Source organism: Scyliorhinus torazame, chromosome 14, assembly GCF_047496885.1.
Source record: "Scyliorhinus torazame isolate Kashiwa2021f chromosome 14, sScyTor2.1, whole genome shotgun sequence".
In the NCBI taxonomy this organism is placed as follows: Eukaryota; Metazoa; Chordata; class Chondrichthyes; order Carcharhiniformes; family Scyliorhinidae; genus Scyliorhinus; species Scyliorhinus torazame.
The window spans coordinates 19,604,547-19,623,877 of record NC_092720.1 but is presented as its reverse complement, the minus strand read 5'-3'; the positions used below and the strand labels follow the sequence as shown (position 1 = coordinate 19,623,877).

General features: G+C 50.2%; 1 protein-coding gene across 3 annotated transcripts in view; it reads left to right on the top strand.

Moving 5' to 3' along the window:
* Positions 1-15,618: 15,618 nt before the first annotated feature.
* The window catches only part of LOC140389564 (neprilysin-like), a 284,568-nt gene continuing 280,855 nt past the window's right edge, over positions 15,619-19,331 (top strand). The window contains exons 1-2 of one of the 3 annotated variants that reach the window (XM_072473793.1): positions 15,619-15,919; positions 18,675-18,846. In XM_072473793.1, coding sequence (XP_072329894.1) covers positions 18,684-18,846 — 163 coding nt within the window. In that variant the 5' untranslated portion in view covers positions 15,619-15,919; positions 18,675-18,683. Of the gene's footprint in view, positions 15,920-16,792; positions 17,043-17,897; positions 18,032-18,674; positions 18,847-19,331 lie in introns of those variants that run through there. The other 2 variants (XM_072473795.1, XM_072473794.1) reach the window with 2 other exon arrangements.

The window sequence follows — 19,331 nt, the reverse complement described above, 5'->3', positions numbered from 1 at the left end:
CAGCTGATGGCTAGGTGTTAAAATCGCCCAGGCCTTGTGATGCCAAGGAGAGGGCAGAGAGTGGATTGGCACTGGCCAATTCCCATTCTGGTTAAAAATTGGGTTCATCGTAATTTCTGTGGCTCAGTTGCGACCTGGATTGACTGAAATAAACGCAGGTTCTCCCAGTCTTCCACTGTAACTTGGGTATGAACATTGATACATCGCGCCTTTCATGACATCAGGACACGACAAAGTGTGTTACAGCTACTTACATTGTTGATGCTGCAATGTAGGAAATGCAATATTCAATTCGCACTCACCAACCTCCCACAGACAGCAATGAAATAACGACCAGACCATTGTTTTTTTTAGTGATGTTGCGGGGAAAGAGAATGGGCAGGACATCAAGGACAACTCCTCTGTTTTTCATTGAAATAAAGCCACAATGCGATCTTTTACATTGGCTTGAGAAGACAGTCTGGGCCTTAGCTTCACAGCTCCTCCAAAAAGTGGTTTGAGTTGTGAATGGAGTTACGTTGACAAGGCCGGGAACTATGAGTGGGTTGCTGGTATAATTGATATTTACAACATCTGTGAATAGCTTGGAGCTGGGCATGGAAGTGAAGCTGTCTACCTTAGCAGGAAATGCCATACGTGGGAGCTTCAATGTGTATGTCTATGATCCTTAGATCATAGAGGATCAACACGTCCTCCTTCCATGGTCAAGGGCACAGCAAGAGAGGACATTATCGGGGTGATTAACACAGGAGGGCTCGTCCTGCTCTTCAAACATGTGAATGTGCTTGCAAATGAATCAATACCAGGTTTTACGACATGAAAGACACCTATTTATTATTAGTGTATGTCCGGTGAACTATCATCAGCTGCCTCTTAATATTTTTCAATAACATTCAAAGATTGAAATGTTCCATTTTCTCTTGTTATGCAAAGACTTTGCAGTTGCAAGCATTGGCTCTGACCATTGTCATTCCATAACTGTTATGCAACACATATTGCCTTGATGCAACATTAGAGTTGTTAACCAAACAGAATTTGTTTCATCTGCACCTTCTCTCCTCATTGATACAGGGTGATCATTATTTTAACAATGAGATATTCTGCCTGTAGCACCCCGACCGAACAAACAATTAGTAGTGTACATACTAATGTTTGTTTTGCCACCGTTAACTAATTAGATCTGTTAAATACTTGAATCAGAGCCACAAGAACCTTTTTTGCACACTAACTTGATTATGTCAATGAGATACAGAGAGGAAAGCAGGGAATATTACATTAAAACATAGCCGCAGAGAAAAATACGGGTTTAAATTGTTTAAGGAGCATTTTATCATCGAGATCACTGCAGTAAATGGAAATAATTCAGCGTGTGGAGGATTCTCATCTAACAGGAGAATTGCCTTTGTTTTTGAGTGGGAAATTATGGAAAGAAATTCAAACCAAAAACAAGCACATAGGATTAATTTGCCGCAATCTTTATCGTGGGCCACATTTCCATAACTGCTTTCTTTAAATAGAAACACTTGCATTGAAATAATGTTTTATCACATCGCCCCTCGAAACATCTTAAGGCATTCACATACAGTGGTTAGAGTGGCTGATGTGTTGTAGAAAACACAAAAGAATCATTTTACATACAGAACGATACCACAAATACCAGGGGAACTAATGACTAGATAATCTGCTTTGGTTGGTGCAGTTGAGGGAGGAATCTTAACCAAGACACCAGGATAAATTCCGGATTTTCATTCGATGGTCTGCTATCTCTAAGGGTCATCTGGTCGATATACAGGCAGTCTAACACCTATAATAATAATCTTTATTGTCACAAGTAGGCTTACATTAACACTGCAATGAAGTTACTGTGAAAAGCCCCTCGTTGCCACATTGCGGCGCCTGTTCGGGTACACGGAGGGAGAATTCAGAATGTCCAATTCACCTAACAAGCACGTCTTTCGGGACTTGTGGGGGGAAACCGGAGCACCCGGAGGAAACCCACGCAGACACAGGGAGAACATGCAGAACCCCGCACAGACAGTGACCCAAGCCGAGAATCGAACCCGGGACCCTGGTGCTGTGAAGCAACAGTGCTAACCACTGTGCTGCCGTGCCTCATGCAAAAGATGCTGGCTTCAACAGTATCAATTGGCTCAGGACTACGCTGGGGCATCAGCAACATTGTTGAAATTCTCAAGGTGTGTGTGGGGGGTGGGGGTCCTTAAACCTAGATCCTCCAATTCTGGCTCCTGCTTATCCCTGAGTTTCATTGTTCTACCTACAATGGTCTCTGGCTCTGGAACATGCTCCCTAACCTTCACTACCTCTCTACCTCTGACCTCCTTTAAGGTGGTCCTCTTTGGCCAAGTTTTTGGTCACCTGTCCAAACAACTCCTCATGTGATCCAGCATCAAATTGGTAATGCTCCTGTGATGCACTTTGGGACGTTTTGCTCTGTTAAGGGTATTATATAAATGCAGATTTCTGATGCTGTAACTCAAACACGAAAGGTATATTCCTGCAAAGACGTTCCTCTGGCTGAAACTGGTATTCTGAAGGCTATCTCCGGCAGCGTCTGAAATCACCAGCTTTCTGCTTGAATGAAATAGGGCATGTGATAGAATCCCTACAGTGCAGAAGGAGGCCATTCGGCCCTTCGGAGGTCGGCACTGCCACCCAGAAGAGCACTCTACCTAAGCGTGCTCACCCGCCATATCAACATAACCCCACCTACCCTTTGGACACTGCACGGCCAATCCACCTAGCCCGCAAGGCTTTGGACCGTGGGGGGAAACCGGAGCACCCGGAGGAAGCCCACACAGACACGGGGATAAAGTGCAAACTCCGCACAGTCACCCAAGCTTGGAATCGAACCCGGGTCCCTGGCGCATTGAGGCAGCAGTGCTAACCACTGTGACACCATTCCGCCCTATTTGGTGTGATCCCCAGGGATATAGTGCAAAAGCAGATGGGAGAAAATGAAGTTGCAGATCAGATATGATTTGATGGAATGGAGGAAGAGGCTCAACGGCTTTCAATGGTCAGATCCTGGTTCTGTGTTGCATGGTGTATCCTACAGCAGCAACTTGCTGCAGTTCAGTGGGAGCACATTTGGCCCTTAGTCCAAAGATTGTGAGCTCAGAGACTTGAGTATAAAATCTGCCTGACTCTCTAGTAGAATGCTGCACTGTCAGGGGTGTCATCTCTCAGGTGAAGTATTAAATTGAGATCACGCCTTTCTTCTCGGGAAGACATAAACATTTCTTGGTTCTATTTTGTACAAGAACAGGGAAGCGCTCTCAAGTGTCCTAGCTAATATTTGGTCCTTATCTTGCTCTTGTCCCATTTCCAAATTGGTTGCCGCATCTCCTCCATTACAACAGCGACTACATTTCAAAAGCACTTTGTTGTCCGTAAAACACAGTGGAAGGCTGTGAAAAGCATCACACAATACATAGAATCATAGAATTTACAGTGCAGAAGGAGGCCATTCGGCCCATCAAGTCTGCACCGGCCCTTAGAACATAGAATATAGAACATCACAGTACAGGCCCTTCGGCCCTCGATGTTGCGCCGACCTGTGAAACCACTCTAAAGCCCATCTACACTATTCCCTTATCGTCCAAATGTCTATCCAATGACCATTTGAATGCCTTTAGTGTTGGTGAGTCCACTACTGTTGCAGGCAGGGCATTCCACGCCCTTACTACTCTGATTAAAAAACCTACCTCTGACATCTGTCTTATATCTATCTCCCCTCAATTTAAAGCTATGTCCCCTCGTGCTAGACATCACCATCTGAGGAAAAAGGCTCTCACTGTCCACCCTATCCAATCCTCTGATCATCTTGTATGCCTCAATTAAGTCACCTCTTAACCTTCTTCTCTCTAACGAAAACAGCCTCACGTCCCTCAGCCTTTCCTCATAAGATCCTCCCTCCATACCAGACAACGTTCTGGTAAATCTCCTCTGCACCCTTTCCAATGCTTCCACATCCTTCCTATAATGCGGCGACCAGAATTGCACGCAATACTCCAAATGCGGAAAGAACACCCTACTTAAGCCCACGCCCCCACTCTATTCCCGTAACCCAGTAACCTCACCAAAGGTTTTTGAACAACAACTGCAATTTAGCATGGCCAATCCACCAAACCTGCACATCTTTGGACTGTGGGAGGAAACCAGAGTACCCGGAGGAAACCCACGCAGACACGGGGAGAACATGCAAACTCCGCAAGGACAGTGACCCAAGCCCGGAATTGAACCTGGGACCTTGGAGCTGTGAAGCAACTGTGCTAACCACTGTGCTACCGTGCTGCCCTATTGCCCAAAAGCAAGCTGTTCCCTTTCTATTGTTAATGCCATATACTGATGAGAATGCTTGTAGCAGTAACTGCCCTGATTGGACCTTGGCAGCCGACATTGTGGTTCCGACTGTCTAGGAACACACCCTCACAGTGTTTGACCATCTCAGTGCCCCGAGCAATCCGTGAGGTCAGCACACGATGGGTTAAATTGAATTTCTGTTGAGCATGAGTTGCATGGTGCCTTTGGCAATTATCTCTCCAAAGACAAGGAGGGTGATGGAATATGTGAGAATCACTCAGCCATGTTTGCGACGGTCTGGAATATGTTAACTTGGTCATCTGTGTTTACAGTAATAAAATGATCAGAAGAGTCTAAGAGGCCACGATAACTATGGTAACAGGCTGATCAGAAGAGATTGAGAAAGGTTAATGCATGTGTCTGGCTCCATGTTATTATTCTGGTGTCTCTTTGTTTTGCTATGATTTATTGGTGGTATGTAGGGATGCATCGATCGGAAGTATGAATAATATAAGAGATGCGAGTGATCGTTGTACTCACTCATTGTGGAATTGTGAAGTGCAATGTCTCAATGAAGACTCAATGCTGCATTGCTTCAATATCATGTGTGTTTGTGACCTGGTGTTTTAAGCGATGGGACAAATTTAAACAAGAAAGCAGTCCAACTACAGTGGCTTCTCAAAATGTGATGAAGCTTGGAGAGGGCCCGATGGAGTGCACACATTTAAAAAAAATGTATTTTTATTCAAACAAAATCTTCATTACAACAAACAAACAACAAAAAATAACCTTTTATTGTCACAAGTATGAAGTTACTGTGAAAAGTCCCTAGTCGCCACATTCCAGCACCTGTTCAGGTAAGCTGGTATGGGAATTGAAGCCGCACTGCTGGCCTTGTTCTGCATCACAGACCAGCTTTCTAGCCCACTGAGCTAAACCAGCCCATCTTATATGCAACCAATCAATACAATCAATGCAATCACTACAACTAATTCCATCTTATTCCCAAGAATACCTAAAAATGGACAAGGTTGCAGCTGAACGCCTAAACTTCCTGACATTGTATCAGAAACCGAGACCCAGAAACTAAGAAGCTTGGGACAAGACCACAACATGTGCGTGTGGTTCACCAGATCCCGAGAGCATCGCTCACACCTATCCTGCACCCCCAAGAAGAACCCACTCATCCACACCCTAGTCAGATGTGCCCTGTGCACCACCTTGAACTGGATCAGGCTTAAAATTGCACATAAGGATGTAAAGTTGACCCTGTGAAGAGCCTAACTCCAAACTCCCCCCTCAAAGGCCAAACCCAGCTCACCCTTCCACTTCCTTTATACCTCCTCCAACAATGCCTGCTGCGTTAGCAGCATCGGCCTATAGATATCTGAAATCATACCCTCCCCCATCTCAGCCAGGGACAGGGCCCACTTCATAAGCAAATGCGACGGAACTAAGGGAAATGAAGGAAGCTCCTTGCATAACAAGTCATGCACCAGTAAGTACGTGAATGCATTACTTCTCAGAAGCTGGAACTTCACTAATAACTCACCCAGACCGGCGAACCTACTCTCCAGAAACATTTCTCTAAACCTCTCTCATGCCCTAAATGATGAATCTAAATCACACAGCACAAACCTATGGTTCCTGAAAATCAGAGCCATCAGAGACATGGAGCCCAAATGTTGCCTGAACTGATTCCAAATCCTCAAAGTGGCGATCACCATGGGGCTACAAGAGAATCAAGCAGGAAAAAAAGGGAGTGGTGTTGTAACCAGGGCCCTCAGACTCGACCCGATGCATTAAACCTCCTCCAGTGACCCGCCACCGTATAGAGTTCGGATCCTCGAACCACCCCCCGTACCTTGTCAATAATAGCGCAACAGGTTGAGTAATGCCAACCCTCGGGAGAATATTCACCTTCAACTTCTGCTCCCTTCCCGTGAAGGTCAGAAGGCGGGAACCCCAGCTTTTAAAATCGGCCTTCCACCAGACGAGAGAAGTTATGTTTCTGAAGCCACCCAAATACCCAGATACCGAAAGCTAATCATAGCCGGACAAACGGCAGACCCCCCCCCAGATCAGCTCCCCTTCCTGGGTGGAGGTTCACTGGGAAAAAAATCACTTTTACCAAGATTTACCGTGTACCCCGAAAAGGAGGCAAACTTCCTGAGCAGATCCATTATCTCCCCAACTTTGGAGAGAGGGTCTGTATTATATAATAACAGATGGTCCACACATAAGGACACCTTGTGCTCCCTCCCCTGCGCTCTATCCCCCTCCATCTGGTAAACGACCTCAATGCAATGGCCAGTGGCTCGATCGATAAGGCAAACAAAACCAGAAGCAACATCCCTGCCTTGTTGGAAATACCCTGAGCTCAGGCCGTTAGTTTGTACACCTGCGGTGGGGCCCTGTACAAACGCCTAATCCATGAAATAAATTTTGGCCCAAAGCCAAACCGCCCCAGGATCTCAAAGAGGTAATCCCACTCAACCGTATCGAACACCTTCTCCCCATCCATCAAAATGATCACCTCTGGCTTGGTCTCTAATATGGGCAACAACACAACATTTAACAATCACCTAACATTGGCCGACAACTGCCGGCTCTTATCAAATCCAGTCTGCTCCTCCGAAATCACCCCTGGTAGGCAGGGCTCCAACCTTATTGCCAACACCTGAGCCAGCAACTTAGCATCAGCATTGAAGAACAAAATAGGCCGACACGGCCTGCATTTCATGGGATCCTTCTCCTTCCTCAGGATCAAGGACATTATCGCCTGCATCATCGTGGCCGGCAACCCACCCCACCCGCCCCAGGGGCACGGAATCATAAAACCTATCCTGCAGAAGTGGGACCAACTGACCTGCAAACTGTCGGTAAAATTCAATGGGGAACCCACCCGATCCCTGTGCTTTGCCCGTCTGCATGAACCCAATACAACTCATGGTCTCCTCCTTCCCTAGCGGCGTCTCCAACTCCTGCCTTCTCTCCTGTTCCACCTCCGGGAAGGTCAACCCATCCAAGAATTGTATCATTGATGAGCCCTTCACCGGAGGCTCTGATTCATACAACCCATGGTGGAAGGCCTCAAAGACCTCATTAAGCTTCTCTGGGGCAGAAACTATCCCGACATCCAAGTCCCTGACCTGCACTACCTCCCGGGAGGCTGCCTGCCAACAGACGACTAGCCTTCTCCCCATACTCATAGAAAGACCCCTCGAGCAAATCAGCTGGGTCACTGGCCTTACCCGTTGACAACAACTCAAACTCCATTTGCAACTTCTTTCTTTCCACAAATAACTCCGGCGGGAGGAGAATCGAGTACTGGCGGTCCACCTCGAGTGTCAGGGCAATTGAGTACTGGTGCTCTGCCTGGAGAATGGAGTTCACGAGTCTCTGCCTCTCCACCTTCTCAGATATATCGCTATGCGCCTTATAAGAGATTATCTCCCCCCTAACCACCGCCTTCAGGGCCTCCTAGAGTGTGGACGGCAAAGCCGCCACATTCCTGTTGAACTCAACGTACTCCCCAATGGCCGAGAGCTCACAAAATCTCATTTCCATGAGCAACACCGCGTCCAGAATCCACAGAGGCCTCTGAGAGCGGCCCAACTCCAACATCAGGCCCGTCAAATGCGGAGCATGATCTAAAATAACGATGGCCGAGTAACCCGCCCCCTCAGCCCAGGGAGAACCCACCATGAAGAAGTCAATTCGGAAGAAGACCCGATGGACTTGAGAAAAAAAGAAAATTCCCTATCCCTCAGAAACTTACACCTCCACTAGTCTGCCCCACCCCCACCTGTTTCATGAACACCAGTAACTCCATTGCCACCCCTTATGGACTCCGAGACTTGGGACTCGACCTATCCAATCTAGGGTCCACAACACAATTGAAGACCACCCCCATAATTAGTTGCTGAGAATCAAGATCTGGGATAGATGCCAGTACCTTGTTAATGAATACCGCATCATCCCAGTTCGGTGCATACACATTGACCAACACCACCGGTGTGCCCACCAACAACCCACTGAGGATTACGTACCTCCCACCTGAGTCTGCCAATATATTACCCACAGAAAAAGCCACCCTCTTATTAATCAACATAGCGACCCGCCACATCCTACAATCAAACCCCGAATGATATACCTGCCCCACCCATTCTTTCTGCAACCCTGTCTGATCCCTAATTCTAAAACCCTACTAAAAAAACACATCCGCTTTCAAACTTCTCAAGTGTGCAAACATCCAGGACCTTGGGCGTCATTCTCCGACCCCCCGCCGGGTCGGAGAATGGCCGTTGGCTGCCGTGAATCCCGCCCCCGCCCCCGCCGAAGTCTCCGCTCCCGGAGATTGGGTGGGGGCGGGAATCCGGCCGCGCCGGTTGGCGGGACCCCCCGCTGGATTCTCCGGCCCGGAAGGCCCGAAGTCCCGCCCAGGAATTGCCTGTCCCGCCGACGTAAATCAAACCTGGTATTTACCGGCGGGACCAGGCGGCGTGGGCGGGCTCCGGGGTCCTGGGGGGGGGGGCACGGGGCGATCTGACCCCGGGGGGTGCCCCCACGGTGGCCTGGCCCGCGATTGGGGCCCACCGATCCGCGGGCGGGACTGTGCCGTGGGGGCACTCTTTCCCTTCCGCCTCCACTACGGTCTCCACCATGGCGGAGGCGGAAGTGACTCTCCCCACTGCGCATGCGCGGGAAACTGACAGCGGCCGCTGACGCTCCCGCACTCTTTCCCTTCCGCCTCCGCCACGGTCTCCACCATGGCGGAGGCGGAAGTGACTCTCCCCACTGCGCATGCGCGGGAAACTGACAGCGGCCGCTGACGCTCCCGCGCATGCGCTGGGAAACTGACAGCGGCCGCTGACGCTCCCGCGCATGTGCTGGGAAACTGACAGCGGCCGCTGACGCTCCCGCGCATGCGCCGCATTTCCACGCCAGCTGGCGGGGCAACAAACGCCATTTCCGCCAGCTGGCGGGGCGGAAATCCCTCCGGCGTCGGCCTAGCCCCTCAATGTTGGGGCTAGGCCGCCAAAGATGCGGAGACTTCCGCACCTTTTTGCCGGCGCGATGCCCGTCTGATTTGCGCCGGCTTTGGCACCAGTCGGCGGGCATCCCGCCGTTGGGGGAGAATTTCGCCCCTTTTTACTGGACCATTTAACCACCTCACATTCCAGGTTATCAACTGGATCAGGGCCTCCGCCCCCCCCGCCCCCCACCCCAACTCCCTCCAAACCCAGGATCAGTCAGATCCACCCTGTCAGGCAATTCAGCAGTGCCTCAACCTGCACCAGCCCCCGGCCCACCCTGGACGGCCACCACATCCCCCATAAAGCCAGTCCCAAAACAAAGGAATTGTCACCATCAGCAATTCACCCCTCCACCCATTCTTCCCCCTTCCCCTCCCAACCCCACCTCATCCTGAAGACCAACCAAACAACCAATAGACGCACAAAAGCCCCCTCTGGCCCGCCCCCCAAGACCAAACAAAACAGAGACAAAAAGCTTGTGCTCATTACCTTAAAAAAAACAACCCCATGGTAACAAGCTGCAAACATCTCCCCTTCTTCGCTCCCACTAACTAGCTATACTGCTAGCAAGGTAGCCCCCCGCATAGGGTAAAAATCAAAGCCAACGCCACTCCCCCAAAAATAAAACTCAACAGTTCAATATACAAACCCCAGCTTCACCAGGACCGAACACCCACCAACCAGCCCTGTCACAACCCCAAGCCCTCACCCACATTACTAAAAAATACCCCACAAGGTACAAATACAGATTAACTTAACAAGGAGCAAACAACAAACTCCATAGTCCTCAAGCACTTTACTTCACCCCCAGTCCATGCTTCTTGACAAGGTCATTCTCATCCTCCGGCACATCAAAATAATATTCTCTGTCCTCGAACGTTACCCGAAGGTGAGCCGGTTACACCATACCAAATCTTATGTTGCTTTTATAGAGCGCGGCCTTTGTCTTATTAAACTCTGCATACTTTTTCACCAGTTCTGCACCAACATCTTGGTATATTCTGATGACATGGCTCTCCCATCTATAATTTCAATGGATCTTCACCCACCAACATTCCAAACGTCTTGGACATATAGTTATAGTCCATGGGGCTTGATCCCTTCAGGCCCTCCGGCGATCTTTAGGTTTTGCCATCTGGAGTGGTTCTCCAGGTCGTCAACCTTGGCCTTCAGCACTCTTCCCTCCTCCACTAGCACTGCCATCTCTGCCTCTAAGGAGACAATCTGATCACAGTGGTCAGAGAACGCCACCTCCACCTTCTGAATCACATCTCATGTACCCCTATCCGCTGGTTCATCTTGCCCATGGTCACGAATTGGGCCAAAGCCACCTCAATTGCCTTCTCCAGATCCTCAGCGACCTCCTGCCACTGCTTCTTAGGTTTGTCGGTCAAGAAGACGACTTCTCAGTCATCTACTGACGGGTCACCATCTCAGCAGAAGCCACTGCCATGTCCCATCGTCCCCCCCCCCCCCCCCCCCCTACACACACACCCTCCGACTGAGGATCAAGGAACTTTTGATTCCGACAACGTTCCATTGCCCGACTTCTGCTTCGAACGCTTTTTACCGGACATTACTTGAACAAGAGAGTTTTATTCCATCAAAGTACATAAATTTCCTCCAAATGATCGCCCAAACACCGGGCAGGATTGATCCTCGGCCAAGTACCTTCATGGGAGCCATCTCGTGTGCGACTGCTCCCCACATCACTGCCACCCAAAGTCTGTGGTACACTAATAACTAAAATTTCTGTCACCCCAAATCTATCTTGTAATACAAGCCAAATTGATGCATGGCTATTGGTGGGCAGCATGGCAGCACAGTGGTTACCACTGTTCCTTCACAAGGCCAGGGTCCCAGGTTTGATTCCCGGCTTGGGTCACTGTCTGTGCGGAGTCTGCACAAACTCCGCGCAGACAGTGCCGTTAGGTAAATTGGACATTCTGAATTCTCCCTCCGTGTACACGAACAGGCGACTACGGGCTTTTCACAGTAACTTCATTGTAGTGTTAATGTAAGTCTATTTGCAACACTAATAAAGATTATTATTATATTATTATAAACCTAGATGGGCGATTTTTAAAACAAGTTAACTGAGTGACTATATCCCTTCAATTGCGATATCACTACAATCAAATTCACTGGAATGCAGCAGCAACTTAAGGGGAAATGGCACAAATGTGTAGCTTTTGCAGATTAATTGACAGTCGAGAATGTGGGCTATAAATTCCAAGTAATAAAAGCAGAATTAGACTTATTCCGTCTCCATTAATCCTTTTATCTTGAAGTTGTACTGAGCTCTCATCAACTCGGAACATTGTTAAGTGCTTCAGAGCTAAAGAAGTACTTTGTTACATGTAGTCACTGTTGTAATGTGGGAAGCCTGACAGCCAAGTTCTGCACAGGAAGGTCCCACAATGACAACTTGCATTTATATAGTGTCTGTAATGTCCCAGGATGCTTTGCAGTAGTGTTACAAAACAGAGTTTGACACTGAGCCACATAAAGGGGCATTAAAACAAGTGACCAAACAGCTTGGTCAAAGGAGCGAGCGGTAGAGAGGCAGCTAGGTTTATCATAGAATTTACAGTGCAGAAGGAGGCCATTTGGCCCATCGAGTCTGCACCGGCTCTTGGAAAGAGCACCCTACCCAAGGTCAACACCTCCACCCTATCCCCATAACCCAGTAACCCCACCCAACACTAAGGGCAATTTTGGACACCAAGGGCAATTTATCACAGCCAATCCACCTAACCTGCACCTTTGGTCTGTGGGAGGAAACCAGAGCACCCGGAGGAAACCCACTCACATGGGATGTGCAGACTCCGCACAGACAGTGGCCCAAGCCGGAATCGAACCTGGGACCCTGGAGCTGTGAAGCAATTGTGCTATCCACAATGCTACCATGCTTGCCATAAGAGGGAATTTCAGAGCTTAGAGCAGCTGAAGGTACAGTTGCCCAGGGACGAGTGATTAAAATTGAGAATGTGTATGTAGCACTATCAATCACTCGCGAGAAGTGATGAAGTCAATCGATGGCTTTATTACGCAGACTTGTTCCCCAGCAGCTCGGTTACAGAATGCGTCTGCTGGGAGAACCCGGGTTCTTATACTCCGCCTTACTGGCTGGAGCCAGCAGGCGGCAGATCCAATCAGGACCCAGTGTCTGTCCACCAATAGCCTCTCGGCATCACTGGGTACCGTACTACCCCTAATATATACCACCACATTCACCCCTTGTTAAAAAGGAACCCGGCGGGGTGGTGGGTCGCATGGTGGTAGGGGTTTACAAGGTTGGTACTGGGATTCCATTAACACAGTGGCTATGCATCGATATCAACTATTAACTATTTACGATGCCGCTTTTACTGGGCTGCTGAATAATTTACAGATCTTGCTTTGTCACGCAGATTCAGTGAGTCGAGTGGGTTCCCTGGTCGTCCTTGCTGATCATCTCAGCTCCGGTGGTGGTGCAGGCACTGGCTCGGGCACTGTCATCTCTGGGAGCGTCGCGATGTTTGTTCCTGTTTCCCTACTCCTGGGTGGGCACGGGTGGAGGACCGATCCACCCGAGAAGGGAGCGGCTGTGGGGTGCGCCGGCGGGAGGGAGGGGGTGATTGGTGTTGGGGGGGTGTGGGGAGCTCCGGCGGGCACCAGGTCCCGCAGGGAGACCGTGTCCTGTCGGCCGTCGGGATATGCCACGTAGGCGTATTGAGGGTTCGCATGGAGAAGATGAACCCTCTCGACCAACGGGTCCGATTTGTGCACCCGCACATGCTTCTGGAGCAAGATGGGCCCTGGGGCTGCCAGCCAGGTCGGAAGTGACGTTTCGGAGGAGGACTTCCTAGGGAAGACAAGGAGGCGCTCATCAGGCGTTTCATTAGTTGTGGTACACAGCAGCAACCGGATGGAGTGGAGGGCATCCGGGAGGACTTTCTGCCAGCGGGAAACTGGGAGGCCTCTGGACCGTAGGGCCAGTAGGACGATCTTCCAGACCGTTCCATTCTCCATCTCCACCTGACCATTCCACCGGGGGTTGTAACTGGCCGTCCTGCTTGAGGCGATGCCCTTGCTGAGCAGGAATTGACGCAGTCCGTCGCTCATGAAGGAGGACCCCCTATAGCTATGTATGTAGGCGGGGCAACCGAACAGTGTAAAGATGGTGCAGAGGGCTTTAATGCCTGTGACCGCGGTCATGTCGGGGCAGGGGATGGCGAAAGGGAAATGGGAGTATTCGTCAACCATGTTTAGGAAATACGTGTTGCGATCGGTGGAGGGGAGGGGGCCTTTGAAGTCCAGACTGAGGCGCTCAAAGGGACGGGAAGCCTTTATCAGGTGCGCTCTATCCGGCCTGAAAAAGTGCGGCTTGCACTCTGCGCAGATTTGGCAGTTCCTTGTGGCTGTTCGGACCTCCACGACGGACTAGGGGAGGTTGTGGGTCTTCACAAAGCGGTAGAACCGTGTGACCCCCGGGTGGCAGAGGTCCTCGTGGAGGGCTTGGAGACGGTCCACTTGTGTGTTGGCACATGTGCCGTGGGATAGGGCATCGGACGTTTCGTTCAGCTTTCTGGGACAATACAAGATCTCATAATTATATGTGGAGAGTTCGATGCTCCACCGCAAGATCTTGTCGTTCTTGATCTTGCCCCGCTGCGCATTATCGAACATGAAGGCTACCGACCGTTGGTCCGTGAGGAGAGTGAATCTCCTGTCGGCCAGGTAATGCCTCCAATGCCGCACAGCTTCTACTATGGCCTGGGCTTCCTTTTCCACTGAGGAGTGGCGGATCTCTGAAGCATGGAGGGTAGGGGAGAAAAAGGCCACGGGTCTGCCCGCTTGGTTGAAAGTGGCCGCCAGAGCTACGTTGGATGCGTCGCTCTCAACTTGGAAGGGGAGGGTCGCGTCGATTTCCTGCATCGTGGCCTTTGCGATATCCGCTTTGATGCGGCTGAAGGCCTGGCGGGCCTCTGTCGACAGGGGAAAGACGGTGGACTGAATTAGCGGGCGGGCCTTGTCCGCGTAGTTGGGGACCCACTGGGCGTAATAAGTGAAAAAGCCCAGGCAGCGTTTCAGGGCTTTGAAACAGTGAGGGAGAGGGAACGCCATAAGGGGGGGGGGGCATGCGTTCAGGGTCGGGGCCTATCACTCCATTACACGCTACGTAGCCAAGGATGGCTAGACGGTCGGTGCTATTCTCTGAGAATAGAAGCGGGATTTGGCTAATTCCGCGACTATAAACGAGAACGACATAGAATGAGAGGTGATCGAATCTCAGGTGGACAGATTGGGGAGGAACAGGGGGAAATTACATTTAAACGTCGCAAGTGTGGTGAGCATCTGGGTCTTGGGTGTTTCTTTGAATCTCAGAGTGCGGAGAGACTCTGCAATGTCCAACTGGCTGGGGCGATTGGCGCTGACTCCTCGCCTTTCAACAGGGAGCTGAACCCATTCTTGGGAGAGGCGCCAAGGGCATCACAGAGACGGGAGATGGATCCACATTAGACGTGCCTATCTGGTCAACGTGAAATCCGGGATTGGTGTGGAACTCGGAGAATGTTGGAGCTTCCCTCTTCCCGTTTTTTTTTGTAGCCTTCTTCCAGGAGATGGCCTGACTGGAGGGGTGGGGGGTGGTGTGAAAGAGGAGAGGTGTCTCTTTGACATGCCCCAGACAACAAAGTGTGGACCCTGTTTGATAGACCAGCTGGACTTCGTGTAAAGTGTGTGTGTGTGTGTGTGTGAAAGGAGTGATGCCTATAGCTTGAAAAGCAAATGCTGGTAAATGTGGCTGTGTGTGAAATTTCGTCCGTGCCAGCCAGGGTTATGAAGCGTGTGCAGAGCGCTGGCCACCACTTCACCCATTCGCAATTGCCCCCAAAGTGTGTTGGAAAAGACGGGAGTGGGAGGAACAAAATTAGAGCGCAGATGCAAATGAGCTAGTATGCATTGCTGTCAAAGTACCCTCCACAGCCTGCCTTGCCAGCTCCCACACCGCCCAACCGGTATCTTCCCAACGACCTGAGGGTACTGGACATGAGCCAGCAGCAAGGCGGCTAGCCCTCCGCCGCTTGCAGCCTCCAGCTCCTGCACTCACTGAAGGAACTTAAGTGCCATTCTGGGATTCTGGAAAGCAGAGCCCCCTCCTCCTTCTCCCCCCCCCCCCCCCCCCCTCCCCTTCGTCCTCCAACTCCTCCCTCCTCCTCGTTTCCTTTACGATCCCAGGATCATATTAAGCACATTCAGCAATGAGACAGGGCTGGCCAAATAGTGTCAGCTTGGCGTTGACAAATCGATGCCGTTGGACGGGTCCTGCACGATCGCAAGTTCCCGTCTGACTGCACAGAAGAGAAGGGCCGAGAGGGAGAGAGAGGGGGGGAGGGGGGGCGCTGAGCGCGGGAAACGGTGCTATCTGCAAGGTTCTCTCTCGAATTTAGGGGACCGATATTCTCACCTGTCTGCTGGAGAAGGGCTCACCATGTCGGCTATTGCCCATGTACTGGGTCTAATTGGTCAGTGATATTCAATGGCACTGGCACAAGCTACACAACAGATGCCTGGTAAGTTGTGTGTGTGTGTGTGACTGATGTCTCTGAGAAAACACATTATTTAACAGGCGGACCCCAATTTCTAACGTGCTGAAATCTCACCAGGGACCTTTGTTTTAAGAGACCTTACACCCCCCTTGTTACAAGGACCTGTTGCACACTCTGTCTGTGGAATTAAATGCACGGAACGTTTAAGAATGATTCCATTTTAATTCACGTGTGCTCTCTCAGATTGGGACACGTTAACCTGCCAGCCGTTCGACCAGGATTTGGTTAGTGTGTGAACAGTTGGACAGGTATTCAGATTGTTACTGGTAGCCACCCAAGTTAATTTGCAAGAGGAGGAGGAGGTGACCTGAGCTGAACATTGTTCAGGAGCAGGGTTCAGTGAGCCGAGCATTTTTTACCTGTGACATCCTGACCCTCCTTCCTTACCGCTGCCACTCGGGGGATTCTTGGGAACGCTGCCTTCGTCCACCCAGTGCTCGGCACCCACTCCTCTGCTCAGATGAACCGCAATGGGGGTGGGAATGGGGGTCTTGAACCCCCCACCCCGGGGCGGTAAAGAGACCCAAGTCTCCTTGCAGGTCGGGGAAAAGCGAGCCTCTGCACTCTCTGAAAGTAGCCCCTCACTTCTGGAACTCTGGCTGATCGCCCATTCGCGTCCCTTGCTCAACTTGTTGGGTAAAAACAGTCCATCGCCTCCGCCTCTGAAATTGATCTGAAATGGACAAGGCAGATGAGGTGAAATTGACCCAAGGGGTCAAGTGCGGGTTTGACCGCTGGGGCTTTCCGCTGGGTCTCTTGACGCGGTGAGCAAGTGGATCTCCCCCATGTGATTTTCAGCTCAGCAATCTCAGCCGGATCTCTGCCCCCACCCTGATGCCAAAGGTGTGATCAATCCTGTGTCCTGGTCCCCCACCTTTCATTTGACCCGGGACAGAGACCCCGGACACCAGTCACAACGCAGCAACGACACCTAACAACCACGAAAAAGCACCCCCGATAAGTGATTCTTGCTCCTGTTGTAAGCGGAGGAGGAATCTACAACCTGCATTCCCTAAACTAGGAAGATTGGAAAAGGAGGAGACGGTGACTGTCGTATTCCCTGTTCTTTCACTGCCTGCTGTGACATGTGGGTTAAAATGTGTTAATTCTGTTACGGTAATTCTTCTCCACCACCACCCCCCCCCCCCATAAAAAATGTCCCTGTGCAAATTTGCGGTACTGCCCAAGCAGTTATTGGTGCTAAGATATCAATGTGACAAATCAAATCAAATTTCCAGTTAATTTCATTAGTTGTAAAGCAGAGTCCAGGGGACACGGTGTCAGCCGCCACATAGTCAGATTTTTGTCACATGAGGCTTTCATGTGTTACTTCTGTCTGTTTCACAGCGGTTGAGGAATAGTCCGGTTAACACAAGGCAGCGTCGCTTCATCCATTTCCTTCCCTCTCCCAATCAATCAATTTCAACGCGATTCCTGCTCATGCATGTGTGTGTGTGTGTCTGACTGGTATTTTAAACCAGTTAGACCATTGGCCCGGTTAGACCATTCGGCCCCTCTTGAGCCTGCTCCGCCATTCTGTACCATCAAGGCTGCCTCAGCTCCACTAACTCCCCCCACCACACACCCCACACCTGTTCCCCGCATCCCTGGACTGCCCCCTCCCCCCCCCCCCCCCCCCTCTCTCTCTCAGCTTTGCATCTCTGCTCGCTCAGCCGTGAGGCAATTCTAAAGATTCACAACCTTCTGAATAAAAATACTTTCTCCTCAGTTTAGATCGAAGTGAGGGACAACCGAATTGTGGGACCGAGAGCCCCCCCCCCCCTCTCCTCTCCCCCGCGTCCCAGCTTCCTCAGCCATGGGGGAGGGAAACAAAATTGTGTCCATGGAAGTTTGTTGGATGCGAAAGCGCTGATCATGGAGCTTGCACTAACTGATCCTTAACCCCACCCTCTCCTCCTCTGACTGCAACACACACACACACCTATATATATATAAACTTAATGTCTATAGATTTTATCATCTCTCGGTCCAGGTAATTGGACACTAGGTCCAAAGGGTTACTTTTCACCGCCCTCAACGCAGTGCACCCGCAGTTACGCTGACTCTCTCTGCGGTGTAAGTACACCAACTCCCAAAATAACTTCTCCCGGATAATTTGCCGCCCCTAAACTTCACAAACTAAAGTTTGCTGCGGTTTCCCCCAGATTTTTTTTGAACCTTGCAGACTTGAAACCCAACTGAGCCCAATTTATTCCCGAATTAATCGCAGGGAGATTCTATGTTGTACAAATCAGTCACCTTGTCCAGTCAATCTGTTAGGTTCTGGGTCGATTTTTTTCATTTAATTTACGATGCTGATTTTGAAAGAGGGTATTTGGGGCGATAATCGCACTCTGTGCTGCGGTCAATTATAGTAAGGGGAGGGGGGGGGGGGGGGGGGGGGGTGCGGAATCGTGGAAAAATGTTAATTGAAACGTTTCCCTGGAAATACGAATATTCGGGAGAAATCCATTTTAACCTCAGCAGTAATCCCCCTGCTGTTAGTGACCAGATACTGGGCATTCTAAACTCGGCAAATTATATATTGTCTTTCAATCGTACCGACGTTTCAATCATCTGAAAACTTCAGTGCACTGCTTGGAGATGACTTTGCATCCGATCATTCAGGCGAACGTTTGGTGATTCGGATTTAACACAGCGTCCTCGCTCTCGCCGCTGCAACATGGCTGGGGTTTAATATTCCTCTTCTCGCTCTCAGGTTGTTGTTATGGGCAAGTCTGAAAGCCAAATGGATATAGTTGAAAGGAACCCACCAAAATCGAAGAAGTCGTGTAAATCCTGGACCTCTCTGGAGATTGGATTGACCACCATCGTCGTCTTGCTGCTGATTGTCTTAATCGCTTTGATCGCCTTGTACGCAACGCGCAAGGGTGAGTAGAACAGGCACCATGGTGGTGCGTGCATCGCCCGTCTGTGGTCTCGTTCAATTCATGTGTGTGTGCTCGAATAGAGTCGTGGAGTTTGACAGCACAAGAAGAGGCCATTCGGCCCAACGTGTCTTGTGCTGGCCATCAAACGCCTGTCTATTCTAATTACATTTACCAACACTTGGTCTAGTATTCCATGGCCTTCCCGGTGCTCATCCAAATGCTTGGAAGCATAGGAAATAGAAGCAGGAGGCGGCCATTCGGCCCTTTGAGTCTACTCCACCATTCATTACGATCATAACTGATCATCGAGTTCAATACCCTAATCCACACCCCCCCCCCTCCCATATCCCTTCATCCCACCCCCAAAAGTTATATCTAATTCCTTCCTGAAATTACACAATGTTTTGGCCTCAACTACTTTCTGTAGTGGACAATTTCACAGATTCACCACTCTCTGGGTGAAGAAATTTCTCCTCACCTCAGTC